This window comes from Ascaphus truei, unplaced genomic scaffold (genome assembly GCF_040206685.1).
Source record: "Ascaphus truei isolate aAscTru1 unplaced genomic scaffold, aAscTru1.hap1 HAP1_SCAFFOLD_667, whole genome shotgun sequence".
NCBI lineage: Eukaryota > Metazoa > Chordata > Amphibia > Anura > Ascaphidae > Ascaphus > Ascaphus truei.
The window spans coordinates 80,857-102,703 of NW_027457000.1; the positions used below are offsets into that span (position 1 = coordinate 80,857).

The window sequence follows — 21,847 nt, forward strand, 5'->3', positions numbered from 1 at the left end:
GTGTCAGAAACCAGAGAGATCACAAGAGAGTGTCAGAAACCAGAGAGATCACGAGAGTGTCAGAAACCAGAGAGATCACAAGAGAGTGTCAGAAACCAGAGAGATCACAAGAGTGTCAGAAACCAGAGAGATCACAAGAGAGTGTCAGAAACCAGAGAGATCACAAGAGAGTATCAGAAACCAGAGAGATCACAAGAGAGTGTCAGAAACCAGAGAGATCACAAGAGTGTGTCAGAAACCAGAGAGATCACAAGAGAGTGTCAGAAACCAGAGAGATCACAAGAGAGTGTCAGAAACCGGAGAGATCACAAGAGAGTGTCAGAAACCGGAGAGATCACAAGAGAGTGTCAGAAACCGGAGAGATCACAAGAGGGTGTCAGAAACCAGAGAGATCACAAGAGAGTGTCAGAAACCAGAGAGATCACAAGAGAGTGTCAGAAACCAGAGAGATCACAAGAGAGTGTAAGAAACCAGAGAGATCACAAGAGAGTGTCAGAAACCAGAGAGATCACAAGAGAGTGTCAGAAACCAGAGAGATCACAAGAGAGTGTCAGAAACCAGAGAGATCACAAGAGAGTGTCAGAAACCAGAGAGATCACAAGAGAGTGTCAGAAACCAGAGAGATCACAAGAGAGTGTCAGAAACCAGAGAGATCACAAGAGTGTGTAAAAAACCAGGGAGATCACAAGAGAGTGTCAGAAACCAGAGAGATCACAAGAGTGTCAGAAACCAGAGAGATCACAAGAGAGTGTCAGAAACCAGAGAGATCACGAGAGTGTCAGAAACCAGAGAGATCACAAGAGAGTGTCAGAAACCAGAGAGATCACAAGAGAGTGTCAGAAACCAGAGAAATCACAAGAGAGTGTCAGAAACCAGAGAGATCACAAGAGAGTGTCAGAAACCAGAGAGATCAAAGGAGAGTGTCAGAAACCAGAGAGATCACAAGAGTGTGTCAAAAACCGGGGAGATCACAAGAGAGTGTCAGAAACCAGAGAGATCACAAGAGTGTGTCAGAAACCAGAGAGATCACAAGAGAGTGTCAGAAACCAGAGAGATCACAAGAGAGTGTCAGAAACCAGAGAGATCACAAGAGTGTCAGAAACCAGAGAGATCACAAGAGAGTGTCAGAAACCGGAGAGCTCACTAGCACGCAGAAAAACGGAAGAATATAGAAACCGCAGCCAGACAAAAGTGAATGAGAGTGTCAGAGGAACGCGTTACCCGGAGCGGAGACATGTCCTAATAAGTCAGACAAAGCTGTGAGATGGGAAGTGCTGGCGGTGACCGAGACCTGGGGGGAGAAGAGAGAGCCATGAAGGGAGCGCTGGCAACCCAACATCACAGGGCTGGTACCCCAACACATCACAGGGCTGGTACCCCAACACATCACAGGGCTGGCACCCCAACACATCACAGGGCTGGTACCCCAACACATCACAGGGCTGGCACCCCAACACATCACAGGGCTGGCACCCCAACACATCACAGGGCTGGCACCCCAACACATCACAGGGCGGGCACCCCAACACATCACAGGGCTGGCACCCCAACACATCACAGGGCTGGCACCCCAACACATCACAGGGCTGGCACCCCAACACATCACAGGGCTGGCACCCCAACACATCACAGGGCTGGCACCCCAACACATCACAGGGCTGGCACCACAACACATCTCAGGGCTGGCACCCCAACACATCACAGGGCTGGCACCCCAACACATCACAGGGCTGTCACCCCAACACATCACAGGGCTGGCACCCCAACACATCACAGGGCTGGTACCCCGTCACCCCAACACATCACAGGGCTGGCACCCCAACACATCACAGGGCTGGTACCCCGTCACCCCAACACATCACAGGGCTGGTACCCCGTCACCCCAACACATCACAGGGCTGGTACCCCGTCACCCCAACACATCACAGGGCTGGTACCCCATCACCCCAACACATCACAGGGCTGGTACCCCGTCACCCCAACACATCACAGGGCTGGTACCCCATCACCCCAACACATCACAGGGCTGGTACCCCGTCACCCCAACACATCACAGGGCTGGTACCCCGTCACCCCAACACATCACAGGGCTGGTACCCCGTCACCCCAACACATCACAGCGCTGGTACCCTGTCACCCCAACACATCACAGGGCTGGTACCCTGTCACCCCAACACATCACTGGGCTGGTACCCTGTCACCCCAACACATCCCAGGGCTGGTACCCCGTCACCTGTCACCCCAACACATCACAGGGCTGGTACCCCGTCACCCCAACACATCACAGCGCTTGTACCCCGTCACCCCAACACATCACAGGGCTGGTACCCTGTCACCCCAACACATCACAGGGCTGGTACCCCGTCACCCCAACACATCACAGGGCTGATACCCCATCACCAGTCACCCCAACACATCACAGGGCTGGTACCCCATCACCGGTCACCCCAACACATCACAGGGCTGGTACCCCATCACCGGTCACCCCAACAAATCACAGGGCTGGTACCCTGTCACCCCAACACATCACAGGGCTGGTACCCCGTCACCCCAACACATCACAGGGCTGGTACCCTGTCACCCCAACACACCACTGGGCTGGTACCCTATCACCGGTCACCCCAACAAATCACAGGGCTGGTACCCCGTCACGCCAACACATCACTGGGCTGGTACCCCGTCACCCCAACACATTACTGGGCTGGTACCCTGTCACCCCAACACATCACAGGGCTGGTACCCTGTCACCCCAACACATCACAGGTCTGGTACCCCGTCACCCCAACACATCACAGGGCTGGTACCCTGTCACCCCAACACATCACAGGGCTGGTACCCTGTCACCCCAACACATCACAGGGCTGGTACCCTGTCACCCCAACACATCACAGGGCTGGTACCCTGTCACCCCAACACATCACAGGACTGGTACCCTGTCACCCCAACACATCACAGGGCTGGTACCCCGTCACCCCAACACATCACAGGGCTGGTACCCCATCACCCCAACACATCACAGGGCTGGTACCCTGTCACCCCAACACATCACAGGGCTGGTACCCCGTCACCCCAACACATCAAAGGGCTGGTACCCCGTCACCCCAACACATCACAGGGCTGGTACCCTGTCACCCCAACACATCACAGGGCTGGTACCCTGTCACCCCAACACATCACAGGGCTGGTACCCTGTGACCCCAACAAATCACAGGGCTGGTACCCCAACACCCCAACACATCACAGGGCTGGTACCCTGTCACCCCAACACATCACAGGGCTGGTACCCCAACACCCCAACACATCACAGGGCTGGTACCCTGTCACCCCAACACATCACAGCGCTGGTACCCTGTCACCCCAACACATCACAGAGCTGGTACCCCAACACACCAACACATCACAGGGCTGGTACCCTGTCACCCCAACACATCACAGGGCTGGTACCCCGTCACCCCAACACATCACAGGGCTGGTACCCCGTCACCCCAACACATCACAGGGCTGGTACCCTGTCACCCCAACACATCACAGGGCTGGTACCCCGTCACCCCAACACATCACAGGGCTGGTACCCTGTCACCCCAACACATCACAGGGCTGGTACCCTGTCACCCCAACACATCACAGGGCTGGTACCCTGTCACCCCAACACATCACAGCGCTGGTACCCCGTCACCCCAACACATCACAGGGCTGGTACCCTGTCACCCCAACACATCACAGGGCTGGTACCCCGTCACCCCAACACATCACAGTGCTGATACCCCATCACCGGTCACCCCAACACATCACAGGGCTGGTACCCCATCACCGGTCACCCCAACACATCACAGGGCTGGTACCCCATCACCGGTCACCCCAACACATCACAGGGCTGGTACCCCATCACCGGTCACCCCAACACATCACAGGGCTGGTACCCCATCACCGGTCACCCCAACACATCACAGGGCTGGTACCCCATCACCGGTCACCCCAACAAATCACAGGGCTGGTACCCTGTTACCCCAACACATCACAGGGCTGGTACCCCGTCACCCCAACACATTACAGGGCTGGTACCCTGTCACCCCAACACACCACTGGGCTGGTACCCTATCACCGGTCACCCCAACAAATCACAGGGCTGGTACCCCGTCATCCCAACACATCACTGGGCTGGTACCCCGTCACCCCAACACATCACTGGGCTGGTACCCTGTCACCCCAACACATCACAGGGCTGGTACCCCGTCACCCCAACACATCACAGGGCTGGTACCCTGTCACCCCAACACATCACAGGGCTGGTACCCTGTCACCCCAACACATCACAGGTCTGGTACCCCGTCACCCCAACACATCACAGGTCTGGTACCCCGTCACCCCAACACATCACAGGGCTGGTACCCTGTCACCCCAACACATCACAGGGCTGGTACCCCGTCACCCAACACATCACAGGGCTGGTACCCTGTCACCCCAACACATCACAGGGCTGGTACCCCGTCACTCCAACACATCACAGGGCTGGTACCCCATCACCCCAACACATCACAGGGCTGGTACCCTGTCACCCCAACACATCACAGGGCTGGTACCCCGTCACCCCAACACATCACAGGGCTGGTACCCTGTCACCCCAACACATCACAGGGCTGGTACCCTGTCACCCCAACACATCACAGGGCTGGTACCCTGTCACCCCAACACATCACAGGGCTGGTACCCCAACACCACAACACATCACAGGGCTGGTACCCCGTCACCCCAACACATCACAGGGCTGGTACCCCATCACCCCAACACATCACAGGGCTGGTACCCCGTCACCCCAACACATTACAGGGCTGGTACCCCGTCACCCCAACACATCACAGGGCTGGTACCCTATCACCCCAACACATCACAGGGCTGGTACCCCGTCACCCCAACACATTACAGGGCTGGTACCCCGTCACCCCAACACATCACAGGGCTGGTACCCCATCACCCCAACACATCACAGGGCTGGTACCCCGTCACCCCAACACATTACAGGGCTGGTACCCCGTCACCCCAACACATCACAGGGCTGGTACCCCATCACCCCAACACATCACAGGGCTGGTACCCCGTCACCCCAACACATTACAGGGCTGGTACCCCGTCACCCCAACACATCACAGGGCTGGTACCCCAACACCCCAACACATCACAGGGCTGGTACCCTGTCACCCCAACACATCACAGGGCTGGTACCCCAACACCCCAACACATCACAGAGCTGGTACCCTGTCACCCCAACACATCACAGCGCTGGTACCCTGTCACCCCAACACATCACAGGGCTGGTACCCCAACACACCAACACATCACAGGGCTGGTACCCTGTCACCCCAACACATCACAGGGCTGGTACCCCGTCACCCCAACACATCACAGGGCTGGTACCCCGTCACCCCAACACATCACAGGGCTGGTACCCCGTCACCCCAACACATCACAGGGCTGGTACCCTGTCACCCCAACACATCACAGGGCTGGTACCCTGTCACCCCAACACATCACAGGGCTGGTACCCTGTCACCCCAACACATCACAGCGCTGGTACCCCGTCACCCCAACACATCACAGGGCTGGTACCCTGTCACCCCAACACATCACAGGGCTGGTACCCCGTCACCCCAACACATCACAGGGCTGATACCCCATCACCGGTCACCCCAACACATCACAGGGCTGGTACCCTGTCACCCCAACACATCACAGGGCTGGTACCCCATCACCTGTCACCCCAACACATCACAGGGCTGGTACCCCGTCACCCCAACACATCACAGGGCTGGTACCCCGTCACCTGTCACCCCAACACATCACAGGGCTGGTACCCTGTCACCCCAACACATCACAGGGCTGGTACCCTGTCACCCCAACACATCACAGGGCTGGTAACCCGTCACCCCAACACATCACAGGGCTGGTACCCTGTCACCCCAACACATCACAGGGCTGGTACCCCGTCACCCCAACACATCACAGGGCTGGTACCCTGTCACCCCAACACATCACAGGGCTGGTACCCATCACCCCAACACATCACAGGGCTGGTACCCCATCACCCCAACACATCACAGCGCTGGTACCCTGTCACCCCAACACATCACAGGGCTGGTACCCTGTCACCCCAACACATCACAGGGCTGGTACCCTGTCACCCCAACACATCACAGGGCTGGTACCCCGTCACCCCAACACATCACAGGGCTGGTACCCTGTCACCCCAACACATCACAGGGCTGGTACCCCATCACCCCAACACATCACAGGGCTGGTACCCCAACACATCACAGGGCTGGTACCCCGTCACCCCAACACATCACAGGGCTGGTACCCTGTCACCCCAACACATCACAGGGCTGGTACCCTGTCACCCCAACACATAACAGGGCTGGTACCCCGTCACCCCAACACATCACAGGGCTGGTACCCTGTCACCCCAACCCATCACAGGGCTGGTACCCTGTCACCCCAACACATCACAGGGCTGGTACCCCGTCACTCCAACACATCACAGGGCTGGTACCCCATCACCCCAACACATCACAGGGCTGGTACCCTGTCACCCCAACACATCACAGGGCTGGTACCCCGTCACCCCAACACATCACAGGGCTGGTACCCTGTCACCCCAACACATCACAGGGCTGGTACCCTGTCACCCCAACACATCACAGGGCTGGTACCCTGTCACCCCAACACATCACAGGGCTGGTACCCCAACACCACAACACATCACAGGGCTGGTACCCCGTCACCCCAACACATCACAGGGCTGGTACCCCATCACCCCAACACATCACAGGGCTGGTACCCCGTCACCCCAACACATTACAGGGCTGGTACCCCGTCACCCCAACACATCACAGGGCTGGTACCCTATCACCCCAACACATCACAGGGCTGGTACCCCGTCACCCCAACACATTACAGGGCTGGTACCCCGTCACCCCAACACATCACAGGGCTGGTACCCCATCACCCCAACACATCACAGGGCTGGTACCCCGTCACCCCAACACATTACAGGGCTGGTACCCCGTCACCCCAACACATCACAGGGCTGGTACCCCATCACCCCAACACATCACAGGGCTGGTACCCCGTCACCCCAACACATTACAGGGCTGGTACCCCGTCACCCCAACACATCACAGGGCTGGTACCCCAACACCCCAACACATCACAGGGCTGGTACCCTGTCACCCCAACACATCACAGGGCTGGTACCCCAACACCCCAACACATCACAGAGCTGGTACCCTGTCACCCCAACACATCACAGCGCTGGTACCCTGTCACCCCAACACATCACAGGGCTGGTACCCCAACACACCAACACATCACAGGGCTGGTACCCTGTCACCCCAACACATCACAGGGCTGGTACCCCGTCACCCCAACACATCACAGGGCTGGTACCCCGTCACCCCAACACATCACAGGGCTGGTACCCCGTCACCCCAACACATCACAGGGCTGGTACCCTGTCACCCCAACACATCACAGGGCTGGTACCCTGTCACCCCAACACATCACAGGGCTGGTACCCTGTCACCCCAACACATCACAGCGCTGGTACCCCGTCACCCCAACACATCACAGGGCTGGTACCCTGTCACCCCAACACATCACAGGGCTGGTACCCCGTCACCCCAACACATCACAGGGCTGATACCCCATCACCGGTCACCCCAACACATCACAGGGCTGGTACCCTGTCACCCCAACACATCACAGGGCTGGTACCCCATCACCTGTCACCCCAACACATCACAGGGCTGGTACCCCGTCACCCCAACACATCACAGGGCTGGTACCCCGTCACCTGTCACCCCAACACATCACAGGGCTGGTACCCTGTCACCCCAACACATCACAGGGCTGGTACCCTGTCACCCCAACACATCACAGGGCTGGTAACCCGTCACCCCAACACATCACAGGGCTGGTACCCTGTCACCCCAACACATCACAGGGCTGGTACCCCGTCACCCCAACACATCACAGGGCTGGTACCCTGTCACCCCAACACATCACAGGGCTGGTACCCATCACCCCAACACATCACAGGGCTGGTACCCCGTCACCCCAACACATCACAGCGCTGGTACCCTGTCACCCCAACACATCACAGGGCTGGTACCCTGTCACCCCAACACATCACAGGGCTGGTACCCTGTCACCCCAACACATCACAGGGCTGGTACCCCGTCACCCCAACACATCACAGGGCTGGTACCCTGTCACCCCAACACATCACAGGGCTGGTACCCCATCACCCCAACACATCACAGGGCTGGTACCCCAACACATCACAGGGCTGGTACCCCGTCACCCCAACACATCACAGGGCTGGTACCCTGTCACCCCAACACATCACAGGGCTGGTACCCTGTCACCCCAACACATAACAGGGCTGGTACCCCGTCACCCCAACACATCACAGGGCTGGTACCCTGTCACCCCAACCCATCACAGGGCTGGTACCCTGTCACCCCAACACATCACAGGGCTGGTACCCCGTCACCCCAACACATCACAGGGCTGGTACCCCGTCACCCCAACACATCACAGGGCTGGTACCCCGTCACCTGTCACCCCAACACATCACAGGGCTGGTACCCTGTCACCCCAACACATCACATGGCTGGTACCCTGTCACCCCAACACATCACAGGGCTGGTACCCCGTCACCCCAACACATCACAGGGCTGGTACCTCGTCACCCCAACACATCACAGGGCTGGTACCCCATCACCCCAACACATCACAGGGCTGGTACCTTGTCACCCCAACACATCACAGGGCTGGTACCCCGTCACCCCAACACATCACAGCGCTGGTACCCCAACACATCACAGGGCTGGTACCCCATCACCCCAACACATTACAGCATTGGTACCCTGTCACCCCAACACATCACAGGGCTGGTACCCCGTCACCCCAACACATCACAGTGCTTGTGCCCTGTCACCCCAACACATCACAGGGCTGGTACCCTGTCACCCCAACACATCACAGGGCTGGTACTCTGTCACCCTAAACACATCACAGGGCTGGTACCCCGTCACCTGTCACCCCAACACATCACAGGGCTGGTACCCTGTCACCCCAACACATCACAGGGCTGGTACCGCAACACCCCAACACATCACAGGGCTGGTACCCCGTCACCCCAACACATCACAGGGCTGGTACCGCAACACCCCAACACATCACAGGGCTGGTACCCCGTCACCCCAACACATCACAGGGCTGGTACCCCGTCACCCCAACACATCACAGGGCTGGTACCCCATCACCCCAACACATCACAGGGCTGATACCCCATCACCCCAACACATCACAGGGCTGGTACCTCGTCACCCCAACACATCACAGGGCTGGTACCCCGTCACCCCAACACATCACAGGGCTGGTACCCCGTCACCTGTCACCCCAACACATCACAGGGCTGGTACCCTGTCACCCCAACACATCACAGGGCTGGTACCCTGTCACCCCAACACATCACAGGGCTGGTACCCCGTCACCCCAACACATCACAGGGCTGGTACCCCGTCACCCCAACACATCACAGGGCTGGTACCCCATCACCCCAACACATCACAGGGCTGATACCCCATCACCCCAACACATCACAGGGCTGGTACCTCGTCACCCCAACACATCACAGGGCTGGTACCCTGTCACCCCAACACATCACAGGGCTGGTACCCCATCACCTGTCACCCCAACACATCACAGGGCTGGTACCCCGTCACCCCAACACATCACAGGGCTGGTAGCCCGTCACCCCAACACATCACTGGGCTGGTACCCTGTCACCCCAACACATCACAGGGCTGGAACCTTGTCACCCCAACACATCACAGGGCTGGTACCCTGTCACCCCAACACATCACAGGGCTGGTACCCTGTCACCCCAACACATCACAGCGCTGGTACCCTGTCACCCCAACACATCACAGGGCTGGTACCCCGTCACCTGTCACCCCAACACATCACAGGGCTGGTACCTCGTCACCCCAACACATCACAGGGCTGGTACCCCGTCACCCCAACACATCACAGGGCTGGTACCCCAACACCCCAACACCCCAACACATCACAGGGCTGGTACCCTGTCACCCCAACACATCACAGGGCTGGTACCCCATCACCCCAACACATCACAGGGCTGGTACCCCAACACCCCAACACATCACAGGGCTGGTACCCCGTCACCCCAACACATCACAGCGCTGGTACCCCGTCACCCCAACACATCACAGGGCTGGTACCCCATCACCCCAACACATCACAGGGCTGGTACCCCGTCACCCCAACACATCACAGGGCTGGTACCCCATCACCGGTCACCCCAACACATCACAGGGCTGGTACCCTGTCACCCCAACACATCACAGCGCTGGTACCCCGTCACCCCAACACATCACAGGGCTGGTACCCCATCACCCGTCACCCCAACACATCACAGGGCTGGTAACCCGTCGCCCCAACACATCACAGGGCTGGTACCCTGTCACCCCAACACATCAAAGCGCTGGTACCCTGTCACCCCAACACATCACAGGGCTGGTACCCCGTCACCCCAACACATCACAGGGCTGGTACCCCGTCACCCCAACACATCACAGGGCTGGTACCCTGTCACCCCAACACATCACAGGGCTGGAACCTTGTCACCCCAACACATCACAGGGCTGGTACCCCGTCACCCCAACACATCACAGGGCTGGTACCCCATCACCTGTCACCCCAACACATCACTGGGCTGGTACCCCGTCACCCCAACACATCACAGGGCTGGTACCCCGTCACCTGTCACCCCAACACATCACAGGGCTGGTACCCCGTCACCCCAACACATCACAGGGCTGGTACCCCGTCACCTGTCACCCCAACACATCACAGGGCTGGTACCCTGTCACCCCAACACATCACAGGGCTGGTAACCCGTCACCCCAACACATCACAGGGCTGGTACCCCGTCACCCCAACACATCACAGGGCTGGTACCCCGTCACCCCAACACATCACAGGGCTGGTACCCCATCACCCCAACACATCACAGGGCTGATACCCCGTCACCCCAACACATCACAGGGCTGGTACCTCGTCACCCCAACACATCACAGGGCTGGTACCCTGTCACCCCAACACATCACAGGGCTGATACCCCGTCACCCCAACACATCACAGGGCTGGTACCTCGTCACCCCAACACATCACAGGGCTGGTACCCTGTCACCCCAACACATCACAGGGCTGGTAACCCGTCACCCCAACACATCACAGCGCTGGTACCCTGTCTCCCCAACACATCACAGGGCTGGTAACCCATCACCTGTCACCCCAACACATCACAGGGCTGGTACCCCGTCACCCCAACACATCACAGGGCTGGTACCCCGTCACCTGTCACCCCAACACATCACAGGGCTGGTACCCTGTCACCCCAACACATCACAGGGCTGGTACCCTGTCACCCCAACACATCACAGGGCTGGTAACCCGTCACCCCAACACATCACAGGGCTGGTACCCTGTCACCCCAACACATCACAGGGCTGGTACCCTGTCACCCCAACACATCACAGGGCTGGTACCCTGTCACCCCAACACATCACAGGGCTGGTAACCCGTCACCCCAACACATCACAGGGCTGGTACCCTGTCACCCCAACACATCACAGGGCTGGTACCCCGTCACCTGTCACCCCAACACATCACAGGGCTGGTACCCTGTCACCCCAACACATCACAGGGCTGGTACCCCGTCACCCCAACACATCACAGGGCTGGTACCCTGTCACCCCAACACATCACAGGGCTGGTACCCGTCACCCCAACACATCACAGGGCTGGTACCCCGTCACCCCAACACATCACAGCGCTGGTACCCTGTCACCCCAACACATCACAGGGCTGGTACCCTGTCACCCCAACACATCACAGGGCTGGTACCCTGTCACCCCAACACATCACAGGGCTGGTACCCTGTCACCCCAACACATCACAGGGCTGGTACCCTGTCACCCCAACACATCACAGGGCTGGTACCCTGTCACCCCAACACATCACAGGGCTGGTACCCTGTCACCCCAACACATCACAGGGCTGGTACCCCGTCACCCCAACACATCACAGGGCTGGTACCCTGTCACCCCAACACATCACAGGGCTGGTACCCTGTCACCCCAACACATCACAGGGCTGGTACCCTGTCACCCCAACACATCACAGGGCTGGTACCCCGTCACCCCAACACATCACAGGGCTGGTACCCCGTCACCGCAACACATCACAGGGCTGGTACCCTGTCACCCCAACACATCACTGGGCTGGTACCAAGGCACCCCAACACATCACAGGGCTGGTACGCTGTCACCCCAACACATCACAGGGCTGGTACCCTGTCACCCCAACACATCACAGGGCTGGTACCCCAACACCCCAACACATCACAGGGCTGGTACCCTGTCACCCCAACACATCACAGGGCTGGTACCCCGTCACCCCAACACATCACAGGGCTGGTACCCCGCCACCCCAACACATCACTGGGCTGGTACCCCGTCACCCCAACACATCACAGGGCTGGTACCCCATCACCCCAACACATCACAGGGCTGGTACCCCGTCACCCCAACACATCACAGGGCTGGTACCCCGTCACCCCAACACATCACAGGGCTGGTACCCCGTCACCCCAACACATCACAGGGCTGGTACCACGTCATCCCAACACATCACAGGGCTGGTACCCCGTCACCCCAACACATCACAGGGCTGGTACCCAGTCATCCCAACACATCACAGCGCTGGTACCCTGTCACCCCAACACATCACAGGGCTGGTACCCTGTCACCCCAACACATCACAGGGCTGGTACCCCGTCACCCCAACACATCACAGGGCTGGTACCCCGTCACCCCAACACATCACAGGGCTGGTACCCTGTCACCCCAACACATCACAGGGCTGGTACCCCGTCACCCCAACACATCACAGGGCTGGTACCCTGTCACCCCAACACATCACAGGGCTGGTACCCTGTCACCCCAACACATCACAGGGCTGGTACCCCATCACCCCAACACATCACAGGGCTGGTACCCCGTCACCCCAACACATCACAGGGCTGGTACCCCGTCACCCCAACACATCACAGGGCTGGTACCCCGTCACCCCAACACATCACAGGGCTGGTACCCTGTCACCCCAACACATCACAGGGCTGGTACCCCATCACCCCAACACATCACAGGGCTGGTACCCTGTCACCCCAACACATCACAGGGCTGGTACCCCGTCACCTGTCACCCCAACACATCACAGGGCTGGTACCCTGTCACCCCAACACATCACAGGGCTGGTACCCTGTCACCCCAACACATCACAGGGCTGGTAACCCGTCACCCCAACACATCACAGGGCTGGTACCCTGTCACCCCAACACATCACAGGGCTGGTACCCTGTCACCCCAACACATCACAGGGCTGGTACCCCGTCACCTGTCACCCCAACACATCACAGGGCTGGTACCCGTCACCCCAACACATCACAGGGCTGGTACCCCGTCACCCCAACACATCACAGCGCTGGTACCCTGTCACCCCAACACATCACAGGGCTGGTACCCCGTCACCCCAACACATCACAGGGCTGGTACCCCGTCACCCCAACACATCACAGGGCTGGTACCCTGTCACCCCAACACATCACAGGGCTGGTACCCCGTCATCCCAACACATCACAGGGCTGGTACCCCGTCACCCCAACACATCACAGGGCTGGTACCCTGTCACCCCAACACATCACAGGGCTGGTAACCGTCACCACAACACATCACAGGGCTGGTACCCTGTCACCCCAACACATCACAGGGCTGGTAACCCATCACCCCAACACATCACAAGGCTGGTACCCCGTCACCCCAACACATCACAGGGCTGGTACCCCGTCACCCCAACACATCACAGGGCTGGTACCCCAACACATCACAGGGCTGGTACGCCGTCACCCCAACACATCACAGGGCTGGTACCCCGTCACCCCAACACATCACAGGGCTGGTACCCTGTCACCCCAACACATCACAGGGCTGGTACCCTGTCACCCCAACACATCACAGGGCTGGTACCCCATCACCCCAACACATCACAGGGCTGGTACCCTGTCACCCGAACACATCACAGGGCTGGTACCCCATCACCCCAACACATCACAGGGCTGGTACCCCGTCACCCCAACACATCACAGCGCTGGTACCCCGTCACCCCAACACATCACAGGGCTGGTACCCCGTCACCCCAACACATCACAGCGCTGGTACCCCGTCACCCCAACACATCACAGGGCTGGTACCCTGTCACCCCAACACATCACAGCGCTGGTACCCCGTCACCCCAACACATCACAGGGCTGGTACCCTGTCACCCCAACACATCACAGGGCTGGTACCCTGTCACCCCAACACATCACAGGGCTGGTACCCTGTCACCCCAACACATCACTGGGCTGGTACCCCGTCACCCCAACACATCAGAGGGCTGGTACCCCATCACCTGTCACCTCAACACATCACAGGGCTGGTACCCCGTCACCCCAACACATCACAGGGCTGGTACCCCGTCACCCCAACACATCACAGGGCTGGTACCCCGTCACCCCAACACATCACAGGGCTGGTACCCTGTCACCTGTCACCCCAACACATCACAGGGCTGGTACCCCGTCACCCCAACACATCACAGGGCTGGTACCCCGTCACCCCAACACATCACAGGGCTGGTACCCCGTCACCCCAACACATCACAGGGCTGGTACCCCAACACATCACAGGGCTGGTACCCCGTCACCCCAACACATCACAGGGCTGGTACCCCGTCACCCCAACACATCACAGGGATGGTAACCCGTCACCCCAACACATCACAGGGCTGGTAACCCATCACCCCAACACATCACAGGGCTGGTAACTCGTCACCCCAACACATCACAGGGCTGGTACCCCGTCACCCCAACACATCACAGGGCTGGTACCCCAACACATCATAGGGCTGGTACCCCGTCACCCCAACACATCACAGGGCTGGTACCCTGTCACCCCAACACATCACAGGGCTGGTACCCCGTCACCCCAACACATCACAGGGCTGGTACCCCATCACCTGTCACCCCAACACATCACAGGGCTGGTACCCCGTCATCCCAACACATCCCAGGGCTGGTACCCCGTCACCTGTCACCCCAACACATCACAGGGCTGGTACCCCGTCACCCCAACACATCACAGGGCTGGTACCCCGTCACCCCAACACATCACAGGGCTGGTACCCTGTCACCCCAACACATCACAGGGCTGGTACCCCGTCACCCCAACACATCACAGGGCTGGTACCCTGTCACCCCAACATGTTACAGAGCTGGTACCCCAACACATCACAGGGCTGGTACCCTGTCACCCCAACACATCACAGGGCTGGTACCCTGTCACCCCAACACATCACAGGGCTGGTACCCCGTCACCCCAACACATCACAGGGCTGGTACCCCGTCACCCCAACACATCACAGGGCTGGTACCCTGTCACCCCAACACATCACAGCGCTGGTATCCTGTCACCCCAACACATCACAGGGCTGGTACCCTGTCACCCCAACACATCACAGCGCTGGTACCCCGTCACCCCAACACATCACAGGGCTGATACCCTGTCACCCCAACACATCACAGGGCTGGTATCCTGTCACCCCAACACATCACAGGGCTGGTACAATGTCACCCCAACACATCACAGGGCTGGTACCCTGTCACCCCAACACATCACAGGGCTGGTACCCCGTCACCTGTCACCCCAACACATCACTGGGCTGGTACCCTGTCACCCCAACACATCACAGCGCTGGTATCCTGTCACCCCAACACATCACAGGGCTGGTACCCTGTCACCCCAACACATCACAGCGCTGGTACCCCGTCACCCCAACACATCACAGGGCTGGTACCCCGTCACCCCAACACATCACAGCGCTGGTACCCCGTCACCCCAACACATCACAGGGCTGGTACCCTGTCACCCCAACACATCACAGCGCTGGTACCCCATCACCCCAACACATCACAGGGCTGGTACCCTGTCACCCCAACACATCACAGCGCTGGTACCCCGTCACCCCAACACATCACAGGGCTGGTACCCTGTCACCCCAACACATCACAGGGCTGGTACCCCGTCACCCCAACACATCACAGGGCTGGTACCCTGTCACCCCAACACATCACAGCGCTGGTATCCTGTCACCCCAACACATCACAGGGCTGGTACCCCATCACCCGTCACCCCAACACATCACAGGGCTGGTACCCTGTCACCCCAACACATCACAGGGCTGGTACCCTGTCACCCCAACACATCACAGGGCTGGTACCCTGTCACCCCAACACACCACTGGGCTGGTACCCTGTCACCCCAACACATCACAGGGCTGGTACCCCGTCACCCCAACACATCACTGGGCTGGTACCCCGTCACCCCAACACATCAGAGGGCTGGTACCCCATCACCTGTCACCTCAACACATCACAGGGCTGGTACCCCGTCACCCCAACACATCACAGGGCTGGTACCCCGTCACCCCAACACATCACAGGGCTGGTACCCCGTCACCCCAACACATCACAGGTCTGGTACCCCGTCACCTGTCACCCCAACACATCACAGGGCTGCTACCCCGTCACCCCAACACATCACAGGGCTGGTACCCCGTCACCCCAACACATCACAGGGCTGGTACCCCGTCACCCCAACACATCACAGGGCTGGTACCCCAACACATCACAGGGCTGGTACCCCGTCACCCCAACACATCACAGGGCTGGTACCCCGTCACCCCAACACATCACAGGGCTGGTACCCCGTCACCCCAACACATCACAGGGCTGGTACCCCATCACCTGTCACCTCAACACATCTCAGGGCTGGTACCCCATCACCTGTCACCTCAACACATCACAGTGCTGGTACTCCGTCACCCCAACACATCACAGGGCTGGTACCCCGTCACCCCAACACATCACAGGGCTGGTACCCCATCACCTGTCACCCCAACACATCACAGGGCTGGTACCCTGTCACCCCAACACATCACAGGGCTGGTTCCCCATCACCTGTCACCCCAACACATCACAGGGCTGGTACCCCGTCACCCCAACACATCATAGGGCTGGTACCCCGTCACCCCAACACATCACAAGGCTGGTACCCCAACACATCACAGGGCTGGTACCCCGTCACCCCAACACATCACAGGGCTGGTACCCCAACACATCACAGGGCTGGTACCCCGTCACCCCAACACATCACAGGGCTGGTACCCCAACACATCACAGGGCTGGTACCCCGTCACCCCAACACGTTACAGGGCTGGCACCAGTAAAAAGGGGATTCATATCTGGTCAAAAGGTTTCATCATTGTACAGCACAATTACTGGGGAAGGGTTTCAGCGCGGCGCTGTCTGACGCCGGGGGAAGGGTTTAATCGTTGCGCAGCCTGACGCCGGGGGAAGGGTTTCATCGCTGCGCAGTCTGATATCAGGGGTAGGGTTTCATCACTGCGCAGTCTGATGCCGGGGGAAGGGTTTAATCTGCGCAGTCGGATGCCGGGGGAAGGTTTTCATCGCTGCGCAGTTAGAGGATTTATTTATTTATTTATAACATGTGTTACCAGGAAGTAATACATTGAGAGTTACCTCTCGTTCTCACGCATGTCCTGGGCACACAGTAAAACAAATAGTACATGTTTACAAATACTGTTACATGAGCAGGGTTTACATTATATACAAGACATTGCATGCACAGTTACAGATATATATTATAGGCGTATGTAACAGTTACAGATATATATTATAGGCGTATGTAACAGTTATAGACCAGATTAAAATGTGAGACAGCCTTAGATTTGAAAGAACTTAAAATGGTGGTGGATGTGAGAGTCTCTGGTAGGTTGTTCCAGTTGTGGGGTGCACGGTAAGAGAAGGAGGAGCGACCGGATACTTTGTTGAGCCTTGGGACCATGAACAGTCTTTTGGAGTCAGATCTCAGATGATAAGGGCTGCATGTGGTAGGGGTGAGGAGCTTGTTCAGATAAGTGGGTAGCTTGTCCATGAAGAATTTAAAGGCAAGACAGGAAAGGTGAACTTTGCGCCTAGACTCGAGTGATGACCAATCTAGTTCTTTGAGCATTTTGCAGTGATGTGTGTTATAGTTGCATTGCAGAACGAAACGACAAATTGAATTGTAGAAGGTGTCAAGTTTGCTAAGGTGGGTTTGGGGTGCCGAGCCATTTACTATGTCTCCATAGTCAATAATTAGCATCTGCTGTGCGATACGCTTTCTGACTATGAGACTTAGGGAGGATTTGTTCCTGTAAAGTACCCCTAGTTTGGCATAGATCTTGGTTGTCAGGGTATCAATGTGCATCCCGAATGTTAAGTGGGAGTCAAACCATAAGCCCAGGTATTTAAAACTAGTGACAGGGATTAGGGTGGTGTTAGCGTTGGTTCTGATCTGGAGCTCAGTCACTGAAAGCTTCAAAATGTAGTCTTGGTCCCAAAATACCATTGTTACAGTCTTGTCGGTGTTTAAAAACAGTTTTGTTTTGGGAAATCCAGTTTTCGAGTCTCAAAAAGTCAGGGCCCCAGAACAGAGCCTTGCGGGACGCCACAGGTGATATCCAGGGGGTTGGATTTAGAGGATGGTGTCGTGTTAGACGTAATATGACCACAAAAGTCCCTTCTGATGTTTTCTGTTTTCCAGATGAATAATATCTTAGGAAGTGTGGCTATAGAGATGTAAATGAAAGGGAGAGGTCCCAAAATGGGTCCGTCACCGGCATAATGGTTGCTGTGCATCTAGGGGGTACATGCGCTGGCTGTCTTTCCTTCCCCCCTCCCCCTACCACAAGGTTTGCCAGATTCGCGGGCATGCCAACGGGGGCAGGGGGGGGGGTACTCGCGTGGGCTATTTAAACCCTGCGCTTGCAGGAGCTGCTCACTGATTTTGTTTTTCCCACCCACCCGTCCCAGTGAGAATGTAATGTTGTGTTGTGCTATATCTGACTATATCTTATGAATCTGTTATCAGATCCATCGTCACAGCTTCGTCAGGCAAGTCATCGTAGGGACACCGTAAAGACCCGAAATGGGGCTCCACCCGATGCGGATGGGCCCCAGGTAACGGTCCCCCTGAAAAGATTGTGCGAGCTGGAGGCACCGACGCAGGCGGTCGGGCGCTGTACCCCTGGCACCAATCTTAGGTAGCTGGGCTCTATCCTATGCGGGTAGGCCCAGGTGGCCCTGACAAGGGGGACTGTAAGGGAGTGAAGAGGTTAACTACCTTCCTAGACTGCACGGGTGTTGGATTTCACACCTGAACAGGGAGGTGTGGACAATCAACTCCTGATGTAACAGGGATAAAAGTCAGGAAGCTCACAGAGACTGCTTTCCTCCACAGAGAGAGAGGAAGTGAAAGTTCTCCCAGCCAGGGAGAGTCTGGCTGTTATGGACCCTAGGACTGAAAGAAGCAGGCCTGCGGGATCCAGCTGGGAATCACACCCAGGATAAAGACAAGGACTAACAGATAAGCAAAAACCCTTTATTTTTCTGGCCAGGCTCTGTTACTTTGTTCCATATACCAGGGCATGTTTTGGGCTGGGAACCAGGTTAGTTGGCCAGCACCGTTAGCTAGGGACCTGCTGGTGTAGTTAGTTTCCCTAACGGGAATAGGATTTGATTTAATTATTTTTGTGTTTTGCCTTAAAGGGGCAGCAGTCCCAATGTTTTGGTTGCTGTTTGGTGGCAAATAAATCACTATAGTTAAGCGTAACCCTTGTCTGTGCATCTATCTGCCCTCGCCTACAGGCCGCTCCGTCACAGGGACCTAGGGTGAGCGGATGACGGGGCGGTTGAGAATATTCTCCTGGTAGATTAGGGCGGTTGGAGAAGGGCTCCCACCAGAGGATACCGAGAATAAGGATGACAAAGGACTAAGATTATGGCTAACAGTTATTTCCAAGTATTATTAAAACAATAAAGCTGTGACCAATTTTACTCACAAAACTGTGTCGTCTCAGTTTGTTAGGTGTAGGTAAGTAAACCACGCGGTTGGCACACTAAGCCTTTGAGTGTTATACACAGAGTAATGGGGAATTGGAGTGAAGGTGTGAGGTGGAGAAAGCAGAATATATATCGGGGTACCTCATATATAAATACACACACACCATATGTTTGTGTCACAGGGAAGAGGCAGCGACACGAGAATACGTCTGAGCACGGCTTTTATTCAGCTAAAAACAAGTATGAGTGAGAAATCTCCTCCTCAGTCAGACCGGGAGACCGAGAGCCCCCTACTACTAGCAGCTGCGTTCGTATAAACCCTAACCCTCCTCAGTCAGACGGGGAGAGCCCCCTACTACTAGCATCTGCCCTCTTATATAGCTGCATTTGTATAAAGCTGCCTGATTGCCTAGCTAAACTTTCTGGATTAAATCATGTGCCCTGACGATGGCCACGAGGTTGCATCAAGCGTGGGTGCTGAACAATGTTCTGATGGGTGCACCCTATTTCCCGGGCTTCAGGATCAGCCGATGGCACGAAAGCCAGGACCCCATCCAAGAGATGTGACTGGCTCAGACAGGAGTCAGGGTCCCGTCCCATCCCTGCCCCTCCTCTAATCTTCACCAGAGGGAGGGGGCCAAGCGACAGCCAATACCGAACGACTGCTGAAGACAAAGGAGGAGCCGGATGTGGCTGACCTTACCCTCAGTTTTTCGTAGCCTGGCTCAGAGAGTGGAGCTAACTTACCCTTTCTCCTACCGTTGCACTTTATCCACGCCTGCGATGGCGAACTGCGACTTTGCTTATTACCATCTTCCAGGTGGACTCCTGGTAGTGCAGGTTGATGAGACGCGATTCTTGAAGTGCCTGTGCCCTAAGTGTGACTTTCCAGGCGGGGACCTTGTCTGGGGAGCTATTTGCCCAAGGTGCGGAGCACGCTATCTCACGCCCATGCTGCTATGGCCTATGGTTCTTTCTTACTGAGAATCGACTGACCCCAATACCTGGGTGGTCGATGCCGCTAATTCAACTGCCTCAAGGTGGGAGGTTATAGAGGGTCTGTGTGCCCTGATGAGTAGTGTGTGTTACAATTCGGCTCCAGACTCGGTCTCCGCAGAGGAACCAGAGACGGTCAGGGAGCTGGAACCCTTCCAAGTGCCATCCGAGGTGTCATCGTTTTCATCCAGCCAGAGTGGCGGTCAGACGTCTGTGGTGCTTCGCCCGCTGGCGTGTACTCCTACAGACCGGACTATGGATGACAGCGGTACCATGTACCTCGAGCCAGGATGCAGTCCGGTCCCGAGGACAGCGATGGTGTTATCTGAGCTGCAGAGGAGCACCCATTCGTGGTGGTCCCCAGTATCCTGGTCGCTGAACCAGCATCCCGATCGGCGGGTCCCAGGTTTCCAGCAACACAGCGGAGCGGTGAGAGTTCATCTCCTCACTTCCAGCAGGAACTGATGGAGACTTTCAGTGAAAAGGTACCGGACAACAGCGATTTCTACACGGAGGACGTCGATCTCTATCCGAATCCTGCAAGATCAGCTGACGTCAACCGAGAGGCTACCGCCGGAGCGGATGAGGAACGGACTATTCCCGCTCCGGTGAGTACCACTATGACCAGCACTGGCGTGGGAAGATTTATGGACTCTATACGGTTACGCATGGAATGCAAGCCGGCTGCGACTGCGGTGAGCACTA

At 57.2% G+C, this 21,847-nt stretch overlaps 1 protein-coding gene across 1 annotated transcript in view; it reads right to left on the minus strand.

Moving 5' to 3' along the window:
- LOC142485933 (carbonic anhydrase 4-like) overlaps positions 1-21,847 on the minus strand; it is a 141,766-nt gene that overhangs the window by 53,240 nt on the left and 66,679 nt on the right. Inside the window, exon 7 of the mRNA XM_075584596.1 lies at positions 1,222-1,291. Coding sequence (XP_075440711.1) covers positions 1,222-1,291 — 70 coding nt within the window. The remainder of the gene's footprint in view (positions 1-1,221; positions 1,292-21,847) is intronic.